Source organism: Python bivittatus, unplaced genomic scaffold (genome assembly GCF_059951505.1).
Source record: "Python bivittatus isolate LINGU-HERP-01145 unplaced genomic scaffold, Pbiv_v1 ctg000080_np1212, whole genome shotgun sequence".
NCBI classification, from domain to species: Eukaryota; Metazoa; Chordata; class Lepidosauria; order Squamata; family Pythonidae; genus Python; species Python bivittatus.
In genome coordinates this window covers 19924639-19944403 of record NW_028277035.1, presented here as the reverse complement: position 1 = coordinate 19944403, position 19765 = coordinate 19924639, and the positions used below count along the sequence as shown (strand labels likewise).

Genomic DNA, 19765 nt, shown 5'->3' with positions numbered 1-19765 from the left:
TAATGACTCTTTAAGAGTTTCTTATCATCCTGGAGGGAAATACTGAGGGAGGTGCTACAAGGTACACTGCTGCTTCCTGTATACTTCAACATATTAATTAATTAATTAATTAATGGCAAATGGTATGACAGTGGGTGAGATAAGTAACACCAAAAGATAGAAATAAAATTATAAACTATCATAATAAGTTAGAGAAATGGACTGAAAATAATACAATGGCATTTAACAAGGCAATTGCAGAATTCTTCAGTTGAAAAACAGACATCAAACAAACAGGTTTAGAATGGGGAATACCTGGCTAGGCTATAATGCTTGGGGGGGGGGAACTGAGGAATAGGTTTTGAGTATAAAATAAATATGAGTCAGCAGCATAATGCAGCTGCAATTTTAGGCTATGCAAACCCAAGTACGGTTACTAAATCACAGGGAATAATAATCCCACTTTATTCTATCTGGTCCACCTGCTGCCTCTCCACCTCCTTGAGCATTGGGTCCTGATTTAGATATGATGCTTTACGAAGGGCGGAGAGAAATTAGAACATGTTCAGAGAAGGACCACTAGGATGATTAGGGACTAGAAACTAAATCCTGTGAAAAGAAATGGAAGGACTTGGGAATGTTTGGCTTGGAGAACAAAAAGTAACTCATGTGCCAGCCCTGCAGATAAATAAAAATAAACATGAAGTTGAAGAATGGTGTCCAGGGAAAGAAAAGAATGAATAACCTTTCACAAGGTGTCAGTCATGTTGAATCCAAGTTGGAGCCAGTAGGTGAATTCTATGAATAGAAGCCCATTCATTCTATTCCTGCTTTCTAGTAAAATGGGCCTACCTCTCTTTCTTCCTTGGAAGGGTAACTACATTATCATAGCTAAGGGAGAAAAAAAGCTATATTTTTCCAAAATCCTCTCAAACCTGGCACCAGACTCATTCAATGATAATGGTAATGGCCATAATGGTGTCAGCATTCATGGGCATGCAGCCAAGGAGGATATTAAGAGGAAGGAAAAATTTGGCACAGTAATGTTTGAGGATCTTGATAGTTACAGAACTAACTTCCTATTCTTTCTTCCTCTTTTAACAGTTCTTCAAAATGTGTGTGTGTGTGTGTGTGTGTGTGTAGGTAGGTAGGTAGGTAGGTAGGTATGCATGTATGCATGTTTCTATGTGTATATGTGTGTGTGTGTGTGTGTGTGTGTATGGATAGATGATGGATGGATGGATGGATGGATGGATGGATGGATATACTTTCAATTGAGCAGGATTTTATATTTGTGGAAAACTTGTGGGGATAGCATTGTTAGATAAATAAACTGTATTTCTTTTATATTTTTGTATCATGTAGCTATTCTTTCTTTCAAATTCCCTTCTTCCTTCTCATTTCAATCAATTGTATTCATTCCATAGGAAATTCCCTGGAAATTTGACAATGGAAACAGATAATTAGTTTGAAACTTTCCTGTGGAAAGGATTGTTGGCTAATTACGTGTTATTTTTCCCTCTCTTCTCACTTTACAATTTTCTGTTAAATTACATTTTTTATCACATCAAAAGCATCTATAGAACTGAGCCAACACTGCACACAGAAATTACATGTAGATTTTTTTTTTCTTCCAAGCATTTTTCCTGCTTTTTTTCAGATCACCCAAATGTTGATCCATTGGTTGTGACAAGAATTGACCAAACGGCTTGTCACCAGAGCCTGACATCATGGGCTGAGAGACAGTGACTGGTCCAAAATCACCCAACTGGCTTTCATGCCCAAGGTAAGACTAGAACTCATGGTCTCCTGCTTACTAGACCAAACTGTAGAATATTTATGTTAATTTGCAGAAAGAGCAAAAGAAGAAATAAATACATTGCACTTAATAAATAAATAAGCCTTAAAATAGTATTTTATACTTTAGACCAAGTATTAGATTTGAGATACAGTCATGAATCTTTACTGATCTTTCAAAAGGAGTCTTTCAATTTATATACATTCTTCTGCCATCTTACATGGTCTAAGTTTTTTAAACAGATTTAAGCAATTTGCAAAAAAAAAAAAACAAGTAACAATAAAAAAAACATTCAGCAAACAATATGAAAACTAGTATCTCAATAAGAATATGCATTATGGACATGGTGTGTTTGATCTGTAGATGTGAGTCTTGTTGGGCCCTCAAGATTTTTGTTTTCTTTAATTGTTTTTTATAATTCCATTGTGTTTTTATTCTTCTTCACTGCTCAGAATTCATTCTGGTAGATGGGCAGCCATATAAATCTCTTTAATAAACATACAAATAAATAAATGGACATATCGCCTATGCATACAGTTTAATCATTTTAGTGTGCCCTTTTGGTGCAAAGCGGTTGCTTTAGTCTAGTTGTCTTTCTGTCTGTAAAGTGGTTGCTAGTTAAGCAAAAGCAAGAATTTTAAAACGTGTTTATACATTTTAAACCTCACACATCAAGAAAAAGAAAGGAAGGAAGGAAGGAAGGAAGGAAGGAAGGAAGGAAGGAAGGAAGGAAGGAAGGAAGGAAGGAAGGAAGGAAGGAAGGAAGGAAAGCCAAGGTATACCCCAGTAAGTAAATAACAAAAAATGATACAGCTCTATCCTTCAACAATTTTTCATCACTTTTCACCTCATGGAAACCACTCCATAGGGCCCAGCCCCTTTAGTCTGAATGTCCCCAGTGGGCAAAGAGGAAGGCATGAGCTTCTTTCCATTAATATGTAGGGAGGAATAGAAAAGCCAAAGTATCATCTGATGTGGAAGCCTTTCAAACTAATAATGGAACATGAAAGTTATTGTCTATTAGACCTGAGCAAAACTTCAAAGAGATGCTTCACTTTGACAAAGGTTTCAACAAAACATCCCCTCAAAGCTGCTTTGTAAAAGTTTCCTCTCGGTTCAATATTCATGTGATTACTAGAGTGAAGTGCCAGCATGGTCTCCTCCAATATAGGCCCTGCAATATTCTGTTTATTAAGAGTTACCTCCCTCCACTTTGCAGACATAGGGACATCTATGGGACCTTCTTGACAGTTATATTACAAATGTACTACATTTAGACACAGATGCTGCAGTAGTAATTGCCGGCAGTGGAGGTAATGGCACCATTTTACAAGCTCATTTTAATTGGTCTCCTCCCCCCAAAGAGGGAACTTATTATTCCCATGTCAAACAATCTAAGAAGAAGCATAGTAATGTGGCAGGCTTTTGATTGGCCCAGTTAGTTTGGAGATAATTTGGACCTTGTCATTCTTAGTGGCACTACTAGGGAAGATTCCAACAGGGAACTCACCTTCTGGGGCTCTAAAGAGGCCAGTGTGATAAATTCTATCTTGGTTTCACACAACTGTGTTCACTTAACACATTTTTGTATTAGAAATTGCTTTGACAGTAATCACTTCTCTTGCCTGCTTAATCCTAAAGCCAGTACTAAATTCCTAGAAAAAGCCCACCATCCTCTTGGTTCAATAACAAAGGGGGAGGTTCGGTATAAATGACCTTCAAGAGGGCAAAAGACCTGCTAGCTCTCTGGAATTCAGATCCTGTTCTTCAGCTTCACTCTCAAATCTGCTTAGCAGACTACTCCCAGCAGGTGCACTATCAGTCTATTTTTATCACTCTTTGAACTGTTTTGTCAAGATTACTTTCAGACTGTCATAGTCTCCCTCATATTAGATCCAAACCCCAGTTCAACACTGATTGTATCAAAGCAAAAAAGGTCCTGTTCATGGCAGTAGATGTTTTCTATGTTAACAACTCTCCAGGTATGTTATAAATACTCCTAGAGGAAAGGAAGAGCTACAAAGCCCTTCTAAAATCAAAGGAAAGGAAAGCAATAATGGAGAAATGGAGGAGCTTAATTGCAACTGCTAAACTCAAGGACCCAGATCTGGAGATTTTCCATTTTTAACCCTGAATGGGGCTGCACTCCCCCAGTCAGAGCTGATGATATGAAATCCAAGTGTCCTCGTAGACTCACAGCTCTTGCTGAAAGAGCAGGTGGTGATTGTGCCTAGGAGGACCTTCACCCAGATTAATCTTTTGGACCAACTCTTTCAGGATTAGGGGAACCTTAGGCACAGAGAATTATGTTCTAAGTAATCTTCTCTTTGGATTAATCTAATGCACTGTACATGGGTCTGCCCTTGAAGAGCATTAGGAAGCAACACCTGGTTCAGAATACAGCAATGCTGGCAGCTTTTGGCATTTTACAACACACTCATATAACATAGCTGATCCATGAGCTGCACTGGCTCCCAGTAGGCTTCTGGGCACAATTCAAGATGCTAGTTATTACCTGTAAAACCCAATATGCCATAGGACCAAGCTATTTGTAGGACCTCCTGTCTCCTATTGTCTCTGTTTGTCTCACCAGAACTGATAGGGAGGGGTTGCTCTGGGGTCTCTTCTATCAAGCAATCTTATCTTGTTGGGCCCAAAAGTCATGCCTTCTCTGTTGCAGTGCTTGCCCTGTGAAACAGCATCCCACTAGAGATCCAGCTGGTCTTGACCCTGTTAGTTTTCATAAGGTACTAAAGACTGGCTGTTCCCTTAGCCATCTGGGCCAGAAAGTTAAGAGAGATCTACTAGTTGATTGATTTTATTGCTGTTTTTCTCTGTGGTAAATTGGGAGCAATTTTTTTTTCAACCTCAGACATTTGTTATGTAGATTGCTGGTTTAATTATATTGTTTTGGTTTTAATTCTTTGTATGCCACCCAGAAAGGAAAGGTGGAAGGAAAGAGAAGAAGAGGGCAAATAACAGCAAGATGGATGGACTCAGTTACAGTGATGGTGGGTGCACCATTGGAAGACCTGAAGGACCAGGTCAGGGCGAGATTATCATGGAAGAAAATCTATCTATGTGGTCACTAAGAATCAACATTGATTTGATGGCACATAATCAGTCAATTCCCCCTCAGTGAGATGGGTGGCCATATAAATTGTTTAAGTAAATATCTAAACAAAGTTTATTATCTTCTGGTGTTTACTTAACAACTCCTTTAATGATAGAGGTTTCAGTTCAGTCTGTCAAATATTTTCAGACTCCTGGGAGAACTATTTCCAGAATATTTTCACAATGGAATCATTAGCCAATCTAGCTGTGATTTATTCTTGAAATATTCTTCCTGACTGGCTTCCCATGTCCACATCTGACTCAAAAACTTAATTTTACAACTGAAAACTGGGAAAGCCCTGAGAGGAGATTCTATTCCCCCTGGAATTATTAAGGGAGAACAAGGATTGGGGCTCCAATGCTGGCTGTCTTATTCACTCATATTAACAGCTCAGCATGTCTTCCTACTGACTGGAGCCATGTCTTTGTTATCCTATTCTATAAAAACAACAGAAATAGATTACACCCTGCCAATGAAGGACCCATCAGCTTGCTTAATACAATCAGCAAGCTGTATGCTAAATGTCTCTACTATTAGTCTGGATTGAAAGTGAAAACATCGCACTGAGGAGCAGGTAAGCTTCAGAGGAGAGTGATCAACTTTGAGCTATTGTCTGGTTCTTCTCTATTTAGCTGAGAAATATTTTCCCAGTCCAGAGGTGACCTTTTCACAGCCTTTGCTGATTTTAAATCAGCCTTTGATTTACTTCCAAGGGAGAGGCTGTGGCAAAAACTAAGGGGATCATCAGTAATAAAAGGTTGCTTCTTCCCATTCAGTCCCTTCATTCCAACACCACTTTGAAAGTGTGTCATGCCTGTTTCTCACATGGGAATGAGAAAGACACTGAGGGCTTTGGCGTCTTTCTCCTCATAGAAAACTGTAGTAATAAACTATCAGAAAACTAAAGTCCTAGTATTTGCACAAAGTTTCAGTGTATTTCCTCAGCTATCCTGAGATTTTTTCCATTTGAAAGGAGCCCCCTTATCTCTGCAGCTTTCAAAGTCTTTATAGCCAAAATCATTTCCCAACTTCTCTATGGTGTTCAAGGCAATACTTTTAGAAACCTTGACAGCCTTGAAACTAAACTTAGATTAGAACTATCCTTGCAGTCCCAAGATGCATTAAGAATGCTGCACTACATTTAGCAACAGGCTTGGTCTCTGTGGATGCTAGAGCTCGGTATCATCATTTTAAATATGCTAATGTTAACCTTTATTCCAATTGATCTGGTCCCATTGGTTCTTAGAGACCCTTTAAATTGTCCCAGTTAAAAAAAAAGTAATTGTCAAGCTTCACTCTAGGACTCTCATTGGAGAGCCTTTGCCCATTAGGGTTTGGCAACACCTTAAGCATCCTTAATAGTGTATCTGGAGCACTTATTTTCAGATCAATCTAAGTCTGTTCCCAGCCATGCAGCAAGTTGGGTCTTTTCAAAGGGGTATGTGCCAGCCACCTATCTCTCCTCTCCACAGTCCTGAAATTGCACCTGACCTCCACTTTGGCCAGACTGGATGCATTGCCTTCTGCTGTTCTTTTGGGGTCTTACAAAAATACTCTTACACACACATACAATCAATGTACATGTACTTGTGGGGATGGATCAGTAGAGCCTTTCAGCCTTATATTCTTTCATTGCTCTCTCTAGAGGGAACCCTGGATTATTTTTATCCATCTTATCCTGAAGAAATTCCCTGGCAGAGAGCACTATTCTATTTGTCGCTTCTACTGTCCATCTGTTGTTCAGCTATATCTTCTTGGGTTGCTCCTGTGGACTATTCACCTCCTTCTATGGTGAACATTGTACATTAAACATTGTACACTTCCTCCAGACAGCTAGCCAAAGGAGGTGAGTAGTCTGGAAGAATATCTATATATAACCATCCAGCTAATGGACAGTGCCTAACCAAACATGGGAAATTAGCATGAAATACTAAATCTGTAAGTTAGACTGGAAAGTTAAAAAGGAAAAAAAAAAATCCCAGAAGAAAGCAAAGAGAAATTGCTTTCATGTTGTTTCCAGAGAAGTATCAACACATCCATGAAGTCACCAACAGTCAAACTCAACTCATAGGAGACCTTACCTCTTCATGTAACAGCACTGAACTGAAATATTTTACTTTTATTCATGTTCAAAGTTCACATTCCTTCATCATAGAGCCAAGGGAATTCTGAATTACCCAAGTATTAAATATTTGTATTTTAAAACAGAATATTGCTTAAGTAACCATTTTATAGAATTGCGTGCTATAGAGAACATTTGCTAACAACATCTGAAAATAGTCAGAGAAATTAAAAGAACTTAGAGCATCGTATGTCAAGATTTTATTTTTAATACTTTCCCTGATGTTAGTAACAAAGCAATAATTAGTTTCCCAATATTCCAGGTTGTTGTTCTTCTAGAATTTCCAACAAGCTGTTACAGAAGTGTTTATTAACAAAGAAAAATCTGTTGTTCACCACTGTTTAATTGCCAGGTTGGATTCCCATTTCTTGCACCTGTGTTCCTGTGGCTATACATGGAAGTTGAATAAGCTCACACTCTCATACAAATTTGCATGTTGAAGTGTGGAACAAAGGATACAAAATGGACCAAAAAACAAACACTGGCCATTTTAAAGGAGTGCTTGCAATTTGCTAGCAATTTGCTTTCCTCTTCCATTACCAAACAAACATCTCAAGTTTTAAAAGATCCTTTTTTTTTTCTTTTTCCATTTCAGTTCACTCTTGGCATACCTTGGTGATATATACCACATACCTTTTACATACCACATACTAAGGCATAAACTAGGTTGTAGAATCAAAAAGACTGGGTTAAGATTCTACACTAAAAGCAAACCAACCATGCTATGGGTTCTCACATTTTGTGAATCCAGTCTTTGTTTTATGATTTGGATAAGGTAACTGTAAAAATCAGCTTATGGATGCACATTTCTGCAAGCAGAAATTCTGAACCAAAGCCAGTAGATTAATATGACAGAGCAGAAACTCTATAGAGGAAGATGGCATTAGTCTTTAGCCATTTTTGAAAATATACATTAACAGTAGAGCAGCACTTACAGGTATGACTTTTCCATCTTCATCACAGACACACATGTTGACTTCTACATTTCTCTGAGTAGTTTTATTAAATTTATCCAAATCTCCACATAGCAAGGTAATATAGATGTCATTTCTTACATCACCTGTGAAAGAAATGCAAAAAGTTAGAAGCAAGTAGTTATGGTGACAAAACACATTAAAAGCTATTTCTTCCATACCCAGAGATATATGGAACATTCAAGGGGAAAATAAAGTTAATCCTGATGTTGACTTCATTGTCTCTTCAGGAAAAGTCTGATTGTACAGTACTTCCTTCATCAATGCATAATCCTCATTCTGCAGTGACACCTTCTGGTGAACTTTGGTCACATCAGCTGACTGAGAAAGTGGCAAAGGATAACACAGCATTCAAAGAACGGGGCAATGAGGGCCATGCAGTGACTGAGCAAAAATAGAGGTGAGGGTAGGGAGACAAAGACTGGGAAGGGCAAATTTCACTGCTTGCAAACAAGACTCTTTCATCTTCGCTTAAAACACTTTGGACAAACATAAGGAAGAGCAGACAGATTCTACTCCCTCCTTATAGGAAAAGGTTTTTCTTACTTGGCTTTGAAACTATGGAAGACACATCTCTTCCACCAGACCTTGAGTAGTCAATGATTTTAATTTACTTTTGAAAAACTCTTTGTATTGTTTTTTCCTGTGTGAAAGTTTCTTTAAATTGTAAGCTATTTTATGTCAAGTAAGAGGGTAAGAATATAAGTAGGCAAATAGAACAAGAGTAACATCCCACCCCCACCCCCATAAAAACATGCCTATACACTAATATGCAGAAAACTGTAGCAAACTGAAGACTGGAAACCAGCTTTTGATAAAGAGCTGCTAATGTAAAAAAGGAAAGGAAAGGAAAGGAAAGGAAAGGAAAGGAAAGGAAAGGAAAGGAAAGGAAAGGAAAGGAAAGGAAAGGAAAGGAAAGGAAAGGAAAGGAAAGGAAAGGAAAGGAAAGGAAAGGAAAGGAAAGGAAAAACAGCATTTAGCTGTTGGGCTCAAAATCCTTAGAGGGTAACCACTTTTCAGAAGTGCTTCTTGTTTTTATGGGCCTCAAGGCAGTACTCATGTTCCTGCAAATCCTGCAGCTGGCTGGCATCATTTCCTTCAGTCAGTAGGATCCAAATTATTTGGGTGCCATTAATTCTCCACTAGAGATGGAAATATTATTTGAAGAGTGGTGACTCATAGATCTGTTCTTTTTACATAAATTCTAGACATGACAAAGCCATAAAAATATAATAATTAAGAGCCAGAAGGATTTAAGCAGAGATAAGGAAGTGTATTTAAAGAAAAGCTATATTGCAATTTGGTCATTTTATGCATAATTGAATGGACCTTCGGAAATTAAAAACGATATATTAATTGATTTAGATATGTTTGGATTAATTTAATTTTGACGTAATGAAGAGCTATAAGAAAATGTAAATCCCAGTAATGATGCTTTTCACTTTCCCCCTGATGTCTTGGAGAAAGTGGGGGAGGGAGGGAGTGGGGGAGGGAGGGAAGGAAGGAAGGAAGGAAGGAAGGAAGGAAGGAAGGAAGGAAGGAAGGAAGGAAGGAAGGAAGGAAGATGGCCTTTCAGCTTCAAAGGAAAAAGGACCAATTTGTACCTGGCATGATTATTTCAGGGAAGCCAAGTTTCCTAGAAACAACTGTTGTCCTGTCAACAAGGTGAGGGTAGTCCTTTCTAATATGAGTAATGTCTCCAACAAGCATTTTCATTGTTACCCATAATCCTGTAAGACATGCAAAGATGAAGAATACTTATCATTAAATGTGAACTAATACTTAAAGGAAATATATAGTTAAAGGAGCCTAATTGACAAGTTCCATATCTAAGTCACATTCACAATGTGCCTCATTGCAAGTAGCTCATGTGCCAACAGTGGGCTCAAACTCCACACCACTGAAGTTTTCTTTGTATGAATCAGGGGTTCCATTTAAGGCTGATATAACCAAACATATTAGAAAGTGCACATCTGTCTCTAAATAATATTGCTGATTCCTAGTACTTGTGCCTCACATCTTCTAACTTGGTTCTGGATGTGATATAAACTGATCTTAAGGGCCTCCAATCATGCCACCATATTAAGGATATAGGTATAGGAGGGGGAATAAGAACAGGAATGTACTTCACCTTGTCCACCACTATCACTTTTGAATGTGGTGACCTTGCTTAAGAGGTTATGCAAAAACTCATTCTCTGGCACTCTAAAAGAAGAAGAAAAATATTAGTGCAAACTGAAGGCATTATAATGAATCCCAAAGTCAGTTAGAGACAGCTGGAACAAACTGTTTCATCAGTACTTGAATTTGAAGCAGTATATTTAAATCTACTGGCTTGTTTATATTTAAAATATATTTATGTTAAATATTATATTCAATTAAATTAAAATATATTTATAAATTTATATTTAAAATATAAAAGAGTTGTCGAATGTGTGATAAAGTAAGAATTCTTAATAGTGAAGCAACAAATGCTCCCAACTTTGATAAACAGTGGCAAACCCAGAAACCAACAAACGGCAAGGGGAATCAACAGATGTCAAAGGAAGAGCAGATGTATTATAGATTGTCGGGGAGATTCAGGACAAGAGCTTCTAAGGCTGATCTACAGATACCTGCACAATAATTTCGTCTGCGCTATGATAAGAATGTGACAGAAAGAACATTTTTGGATTTAGAGTATTTCTCCTTGTGCTTTCAGTAAACAGAAGATTCCTGCCACCTATGTGAAAGTACCTTTAGATACAGCCCATTTTGATTTATTTTTTACAAGTCATAATGACTGCAATTTACTAGAATAATTCCTTTTTCAAACTAAAAGTATTAAACAGCAAAATTTGCTTACGGATGAAAGGGAATGAAATATTGTTTCTCTTCATCACTTTCTGCTTTTCCTTTTATGATGTCTGTGATGTCCATTACTAGCAGGAGGAAAAATATATCAAGATTTGAAAGAAAATAACAGGTATAACTATCTTCTCTCAGTTAGAATCATATACCTCATAAACTATATAGAAGTGCATTAGTACCTCTAACTGTGCTACATATTGCAAACTTTTTGTTTTGTTTTGTTTTGTTTTTCTTTAAAACACATTGTAAACCTAATATTTATTACAATAATATAGTGATTGAAATAAAGGCCCATAAATACAATGCAACATATTTTGCTGTTGTGCATAGGATATATGTGAAGAAGCTGTTGCTGCTACGAGAAAACCAGTATCTGCCAGAGAAAACGTTATATGGAATCTCAATAAAGAGAATTTACAAAGCAAAAAACTTAATGATTTGCTCCCACTTCCTGCATCATCCATTACTTATTTACACATCAGTGAAAAACTGCCGATAACTATGAAGGCCCTAAGTAAATAGCAATTAATTTAGAGACGGAGCTGACACAGCTGATTTGATATGCTTGCTTAATAATGCATTAGCATTCAAATTTTGCTTGCCTGTGCTCTGGTATTATTATTATTTTATTCCCTGTATAAAATATTAATGAGATAACGCAAAGGTGAGCAGATCATTTGGAGCTCCTATCTTGTCCTACCATTCTTCCTTAACCTGGTGCTCTCCAAATGAATTGGATTACAAATTTCCTCAACCCCCAGCCAGAATGATCATTAGAAATTGCTGGCTATAATTATTGAACTTTTTAATTCAACACATCTGGAGATTGCTGGGAAAAAAGACATTATTATATAAATTCTGCATTGCATGAAATACTGTGTCTTGTTCTCTCATGCTAATAAAATAAGATAAAATCCACCATTCTTTGACCAGCCACCTTTTTTTCATGGATTTTTTTTTTCCCAAGCACACTTTAAAGAACACTTCACTTAGTAACATCATTTGGAGCAAATTTAGGAAGGGATCTTTGGTCTGGCAGTCACTTTCATATCTTGATTTCTCTTGTGATCACACAATACAAAGAACGCTTTTAAGCTACATGTTCAACGTTTTCTTCAGAATTGTTTCACTAATGTCTAACTTACATCATTAAACAGAAAAAATACCAGTATAGCTTCATAAAATCTCTATGGATATATCAACACACAAAAGGACACTAGTTCTGAAGGTGAGTGGACAGAAGGCCAGGTCCAATTACACAATCAGAATCCTATTTATCCAGTGCCGAAGCTTATCCTTATATGTTTGCTGGCAGTAAAAATGTTATAAATGCCATGATCTTGGTAAATCTGTACATTGGGTACATTAGCTTGCATTGAGTGAAACCTCAGTATTCAGGGACAATGGGAGTATGGGGGGTGGCGGGGCTTCAGTAAGCAAGGAGCGGCTAAAAACACACACAGAGGTGGAAGTGTATTAAAGACTATGAAAGGCTTTTTTGGATCCTGTCCATTTTTTGCCTTACCTGCCACTCCAAAAGGCCGTCTTATGCCCTGAGTATATTTTTTGGTGTTAGTGTCTTTGAGATCCATTTTTCCAATCCGTACGATCTGACAAATCAAATAAATTCTGTCTCTTCCAAGATCTTTGTTTCCAAGATCCTGAGATAAATGACAGCAAAGTCCAATTGACAGACTGACAGTAAAAATCTATGGCATCTAAACATCAACATTTCCTGGAGCTATTACTAGAACAAGAATATAGCAATAACGATAGAAAAAGCAAATGCTACTTCAGCACCAACTGGGCTTGAACAACATGAAATCTGTATTTAGAATTTGTGTCAGAAAGAAAAAAATTGTCACAAAGCCAAGTAAGAACAGGAAATTATTTTGAGAAATAAGTCACTCTCAAAGAAACTTTTATCCCTCTTGAGCTAAAATCTTTTAAGGTGTATTCAGATCCACTGAAGTAACCAACCAACCACATTAGAATCCATTTGGAGATAACATCAGAAGTGATCCAACTATAGTGAACTCTTAGAGTGCTAAAAATTTAGTTGAATCTTCAAAATTAGCTATATATGAATTTTCATATCCTGTTTTGCAAGCACATTAGAATTATCATTCCAAAAAACTGCCAATGTCTTCCTCATTTAGATGCTTATAAATAATCTTTGTCTCAATAACATCCACTCTACAAACTGATTTTTGAACTCATCCACAATTACAATGAAATCAGAGAATCTGGCTCAAGAGCTTTAAGCACAGAAATAAATTATTAAGCAATTGCAGAAAAAGGCTCACAGACTTCATCCTTCATCTCCTTGTTAAACTGGAGTAGGATGGAGTTCAAAAAGTCATCATGAGGTTTTGTAGGGGAAGCACTACTGGGAGAGAAAGTCTCTGAAGTGATTAAAGACTCTTCATAGGTATTTTTGTACTGTGTGGCTTTAAGTTACTTAAGTACAACTTGCTTTTTAAAAATAATAAATATGATCTGATTAATCAGAATAATTTTATGTATGTAATGCAAAAATACAAAAGAAATTAATAAATCTTCTTAGTCCCTTGATTAAGAATGCTTTTTTCACTCCTTCATGAGCAATAATTTACTGATGTCCTTGGGTAATTAGTATATAATTTTTTAATAGTAAATTTATTAAAAATTACAATTAATAAGATAAAAATGAATACAAACAAAAATAAAAGAATAAAAAAAGAAAATAGAAAGTGCAGAAAAGAAAAAAAGAAACAAATAGAAACAAAAGAAAAAATAAGAATGTAGTAAAGAAAAAGAAAAATATATAAAGAAATTACTTCCCTTTCATTACAAGTATAAACAATTTTAGTAACTTATCACCTTCTCTTAAAATACAACAGATGATCTCTTCTTCCCATATCCTATCTCTTATCTATAAAGAAATCCTTAAAGCCTCGTTCCTCAGTCCTAATCAGCAAAATTCCATTAAGGGTTACCAGAGATAACAACATATTTATTTTAACTTTGATCAACCAACTTTATATTCTTCTTTTTACTTTTAACTATCTTGATCTTAAGTCCCTTCAAATAATATCCTAGAACTTGATTTCTTTTCATTTTTTCTATGTCCCTTTTCACAAATTCTTCAAAGCTTTAACAAGTCTCTTTTGCAAATCCAATATAGGAAAGTTATCCAAGTTGCTCTTTTGGTTTGTTATTTGTATATCCCTTTTAATTTATAAGACATCAGCCAGTTTCTTTTGTATGCCCAGTGTAGCATCTTTGTCCATATCATTCTTGTAGTCTGTCATTTGTAAATCCACTTTCAGTTCAGTCTCAGTCTTGTCCAGAAAAATGTGTTCCTCTTCCATAACATCTTTTAAACACAGTCTACCTATAGAGGCAGACCCTCTTAAAATTAACTTCTAGGTCCATTGCCCAAATATATCCTTCAGTATGTCCAATTTTAAAATATCTCACTTCATTCTGTATTAGTAAGTCAAATTTAAGTATTCTTCTCCTTTAATTGTAATCTTTAGTTCCTGCTAGTTCCCTCTAGTGTCCAATGTTTAAAATCCTATCTTTTTTTTTTAATCAAAACAAAAGCATTTTCCCATGGGAAGGATTTTTAAAAATTAATTCCATAATCTTATTTCAAATTTTTCTGGACCCTTAGTCTGTTTGTAATTTTCTAAAATCAAAGTCCTAATCACCCTTTTTCTGTTTATTCCAAAAGAAAATTTGTTTTAAGTCCTTAAATTTGTATTTAAAACTTCTTTTGCTAAAGTTTGAAAGAAACTGAGCTGGTGCTATAAAACTTGTTGATCCAAAGGTTCTTAATAGCTGAAAAGCAGTTAACAAGAAATTTCTGAAAGTGATTAGAAAAGGAAGTATGTGAACCCAGTATTCTTTTAAAGGCACCAACAGTGGTTTAAGCAAGATGGCTATTCCCTCATTTCCCAGAGATCTAAACCTGCTGAAGACCACTGTGTTGTGGTGTCTTATGAGGAGCAACTGTATGGAGCACTTGTGGGCAATCTCAAGTCCTCTCCTTGTCTGGAGAGCAATCCCAAAGAGCTGGTCCACTCACTGGGTCTTCATTCCGCCACAGTTGTTGACTCTGCTTTTAGTGGAGCCATCTTCAGTTTGCCATTTCTCCCCAGAAGTCCTCAGGTAATTAGGATATCATTTGTATGTTTCAGTGATTTAGTCATCTCTTGTATTTAGCATAACATCTGTCTACAATATGATCATTTTTTTTCTCTGTACTACAATACAAACGTCTGCCAGATATAACTAGATGAACAAGCTATAACCATATGGATCAATTATCTCAAGATGACAAGAACCATCTATCCTCAGTGTTTCAGAATTACCTCAGTCTAACCAGAAGCAAAATGAGCCTTCGCATTCTTAATCTTGAAAGAAATGAAACAGCAAAATAAATTTTCTATAGTTTAATGCAAGATTTAGCCTTTCCGTTAAGGTCTTAGTTGCATGCAAATGTTTCCCCTCCATATCATTTATTTGAAAACGTTAGTTTTATGATTCACTCAGTAATTTTTCAAAAAGAGGAACCAAGTTTATTTCACAATGCTACTCAATAAGCTAAAAAAAAAAAAAAATCCTATGCAAGAATAAGTTACATAGCCCTGTTCACATATCATGCAGTCCCATTGTTTGTATAACCATGGTTAGTTAGACAAGCCATAATAGCTGAGTTCACACAATAAGTCAACAACACATAATGGCTCTGCATTATGTGCAAAGCTAGCCATAGAGAGGATGAATGAAGTGAGGTCACCTAGCAGAATTAAGCTAAGCATTTATTTCTTGAAAACAGAGGAACTTTAGCAAAAGAGAGAATGTTCAAGAAATTTAATAGATGTGAAATATTTCATCCAATAAGCTTTCCAGAAAACATATTGAGTATGGGTTGTGGGGATGGAAGGACAGTGTTTTATTTAAAAAAAAAATCTACTCACAGTGAAAACCACTTTCAGATTGTTGAAATTGTCAATTTCTTTGACAAAACCTTTGCTCCCCCATCTCACCAAGTAATTTTCACTATGGAAAAATAAGCATTATGTTATATAAACTCAGATTATCATACTGAAATGCCACTGTATAAGGTATTGGCAAGCAACATTAAATTATATGAAATGCATCTTTTAAAATCCCACCAACAACTGATCTTAGTTTCAAATTTCAGTTCCTGCACATTCAGACAATGCCTCACCTAAACCTAGGGCAATGGTGAAAGCCTGAGACAATGGTTAAAGAATTATGTTATGATACAAGCAGCTCCATTAACCTATTAAAATGGCTTAGGCTTTGATACAAACCTGGGCTACCTATAAGTCTTTCTGATCTCTTGCCAAAGAATTCACTAATGTAGATATATCTGTTCACAAACTGTATATGGTTAATTATACCGAAATTCACCCAAACTCCAAGGGATTATCATAAGCCCACATTTATGAAACACACGCACACACTTTAATTTGTCAGGAAGATGACCACTTTATATCAGTGAAAGAAAATCGGCATACCTTATCACCATATGCTTATGGGGATCATAGAGGGACATGAAAAGTTCAGCATCTTCTCCTATTTTACAGACAAAATTCCTTACAAAGACATAAAGGCTGTGAGTGGGGGATGAAGTATTTCGGCAGAAGGTTCCATAAACAGGCTCATCGTTTGACTGTGCGCCAACAATAGGTAAGAGAAACAGATGTTATTAGAAAAACAGCAGAAACACTTGATAAAACAGGTATGCTTTTCTTTTCTTTTTTTTAAATTTTATTTCATGTGAATGCTATGTCACTTGTTTGTGGACAGGAACCATCTGAACCATAACATTTATCACACTTTTCCCAACCTTTCCTGCCCAGATGTGTTGAAACATAATTCCCATAATATTCAGTCAGTTTAAATGCCTGAGATACAAGATTAAATAAACTGCTGTTGAGAATATCTACGAAGTCCTCTATACTTCTCAAGTCAGACATCTTTCTATATATATATAAAGCAAGCTTTCCCAAGCTATAAGGTGTACCTCACTTGGGGAAGTGCAGACAGAGTCCAGGCGTGAAGAACCTTTTAGTTGTTCATTGTTACAATAAATCCATCTTTCCCAAATATTAGTTTCAAGTGAATAACAGGGTGATGGAGGAGGCACAAACTTTACTTTTTTATTTTTTATGCCTTTATTAAAAAATAAAGTTTCATTGTATTGTTTCCATTGTTCATTTTGGTATTTAGATTTTTAGGGGAAATGTGTACATAACGTTTATACTAAAAGGAGGTGTGATGGCAAAAAGTTTAGGAACCTCTGGTATAAACTGCTCTTCTCTTTCCATACTTTGTACGGTAGATATTAGTCATGCAATAATTATGACATGCTGTCATTGTAGCTGTTAATATGCTACTGATTTTTAAATGATATTTAGCATAGTTTTGTTTGTTATAATAAGCTCAAGCAAATTAAGCATTAATTTTAAGGGAAAGTTAACACTTCACAAAGGAAGTGTTTTCTACCAGCCAGAAATTAGATCTCACAAAAAAAAAGGCCTGTACAGGAAATCCTATGCCTAAGCATGCCGCATCCCAGCAGACCTGGTTCTCTGGAGAAGGTCTGCCATTGCTCACAATGTACAATTGCTATTACCATCATGATAACCTTTGACTGTTGGTTCAGTAGAAAGAGACTTACTTGAACATCTAGATAACCTACAGACTTGAAGAACAACTACTTGGCTAACACAGAATGTGCTTGGTGGAAACATAAGTTACTAGCTTTTAGAAAACTGCTCACTTTTCCTCATACAAATATGGTTTGAGTTCAAGCCTACAGATAATGGATAATGAGGAAGGGCTTGTCCTGCCTCCTAAATTTTATTTCCCCATTTTTTTTTTTTTAACAAAGATTGGCCATTGCACATTGTTTAAAAAGACCAGATAAGCTTGCTACAGGCCCTTTGGTCTGCACTAATACATGCACCAATTGGAAGGCTAGGTCATGTCACTGATTGATTGACTGCATTCAAAATTTTTTAAAAAGCTGGGAATCCAGAATGAATACTTGATGTAAGGAAATATTTTCAATATACACAATGAAGAAGGAGAGTTTTTACTGGCTAAAGACAGAAACAATTACTAAGCTGTTCCTGATATTTATACAGATTTTTCCTCAGTAGGTATAAACAAGGAGACCTCTGTTTGAAAGTAGAACGATGAGATGCAAACCCCATACCATTTCTTCTTTAATTCTTTCTGTGATTTTTTTTGTAGCTTCGGTATGCGCATGGAAGAGGCTGATGACACTGGTTTTGTCTGGATCCAAAATATTGCCATCTTCATCTCTAACAATCAGGTCCAGCTCAAGAATCCTGTAGATATAAATGGAAACTGTCATCTACAACATTAAAGGCCATCTTTGAGATTCAAATGGACATCACACTACAAATATCTTAGGTTTCATTTCAAGTTGTTTGGCACTTCCACTCTTGAAAGGCCTTGTTGATGTTTGTTTCTCTCTGAGATGTGATTTAAAAATTAATACCTTCACACAAAATGAAACAGCACTTCAGGTACATAACAAAAGTTTTGGGTTAACAGACCATATAATGCTCATGAGGGTGCAATCTCCTTTGAAAACAAAATCAACATGGTGAATGGTATGTCCCTGAGTGCAATTAACATGCATGATTTTGCAATGAAAGCAACAATCTCTGGGAAGCCAGAGTAATTATAGCCTGCAGGGATGAAAAGAAGAACTTCTAGCCCTTTGGCTGAGTGTACACAATATACTGAGTCACAAACTAGCCAACCCCATTTTGTTATGGGTGAACCCAGCCAACATTGTTACTTATGGTGAAATGTGTCATGGAAACTCCAAAACTGGATTGGTAAACCTTTCCCTTCCTACTTCTATGAAGCTACTATTTGCATCGGAAGAGAAGCTACAACTTGTACCTATAGGCGTTTCCCTGGAAATTAAAACAAAACAAAACAAGACAAAACAGTCAAGTGATGGGTTTTTGTTGGAACAGTGCCAGAGATCAAAACAATTACACTTTTCCCCCCCCCATTCCCCTCTAGTCTTGTGGCTGCCCAGGCTTTTCAGAGGCAAGTAATTACATAACCAAATGCAGGAACAGTAATTTGCACTATTCTGACTGAAGTCAGCTGAAGTTCCCTTTCTTTTGGTGCCCAGTTTTCAAACTTAAGGCAGACCATCTGAAATGAAGACTGAAGTTCCAAGTATGCTTGGAAATGGTAATACAGAAGCTTCAGATGACTGTTACAGCACTTTTCTCTCTCTTTCACATCATGTAAGACCTCAGAAGATGTCACATTGAATGAAGCCATCATCCATTTTGCCTGCCACTGGCAGCAATTTCCCATGATTTCAGGCAGGATTTTTTCTTTCCTTCTTGAATGTGCCAGGATTTAATTTGGGCTTTCTGAATGCAAAGCCTGTAGTCTACTTACACATTCAGACTGAAATGAAGGAATGAATATAATCTATGGTAATTGCTCTGGTCTACAGAAAAAAATATTTAAGCCTGAGAGAGGTGGTAGAAAAATCATTTTTCAAGGAGGTAGTTGTTCCAGGAAACATTTGTTGGCTGGCTGTTTTATTTCCTTTTTCTTCCTTTTATAATCTAGCCTGCTTCCCTTCAAATTCTCCCCATTTTCAAATGGCTATTTTTTACTTAGATATTAGTTTCTGACTGGCATCACTCTGACCTGGTAAAGGGCCAGCATAATGAGGGTCCGGATGACATTTTCTTCCCTTCTATTTGCCTCATCTTTGTTTATACTCTTTACTTTGCACATGAACATGTGGAATGACAACAGGACAGCATGCTCTGTAAGGTACAAAGGATTAGAAGAACTGCTGGGAAGACCAAGCCTAGAAAGATACAGTGCATAAC

The 19765-nt window shown here is 36.4% G+C and overlaps 1 protein-coding gene across 1 annotated transcript in view; it reads right to left on the bottom strand.

The window, feature by feature from the left end:
• The window catches only part of DOCK2 (dedicator of cytokinesis 2), a 292346-nt gene that overhangs the window by 254977 nt on the left and 17604 nt on the right, over window positions 1-19765 (bottom strand). The window contains exons 7-14 of the mRNA XM_088133619.1: window positions 18079-18214; window positions 16373-16527; window positions 15806-15887; window positions 12364-12499; window positions 10834-10909; window positions 10120-10193; window positions 9593-9718; window positions 7950-8074 (exon numbers count right to left, since the gene is read on the bottom strand). Of these exons, the coding sequence (XP_087989745.1) occupies window positions 7950-8074; window positions 9593-9718; window positions 10120-10193; window positions 10834-10909; window positions 12364-12499; window positions 15806-15887; window positions 16373-16527; window positions 18079-18214 (910 nt within the window). The remainder of the gene's footprint in view (window positions 1-7949; window positions 8075-9592; window positions 9719-10119; window positions 10194-10833; window positions 10910-12363; window positions 12500-15805; window positions 15888-16372; window positions 16528-18078; window positions 18215-19765) is intronic.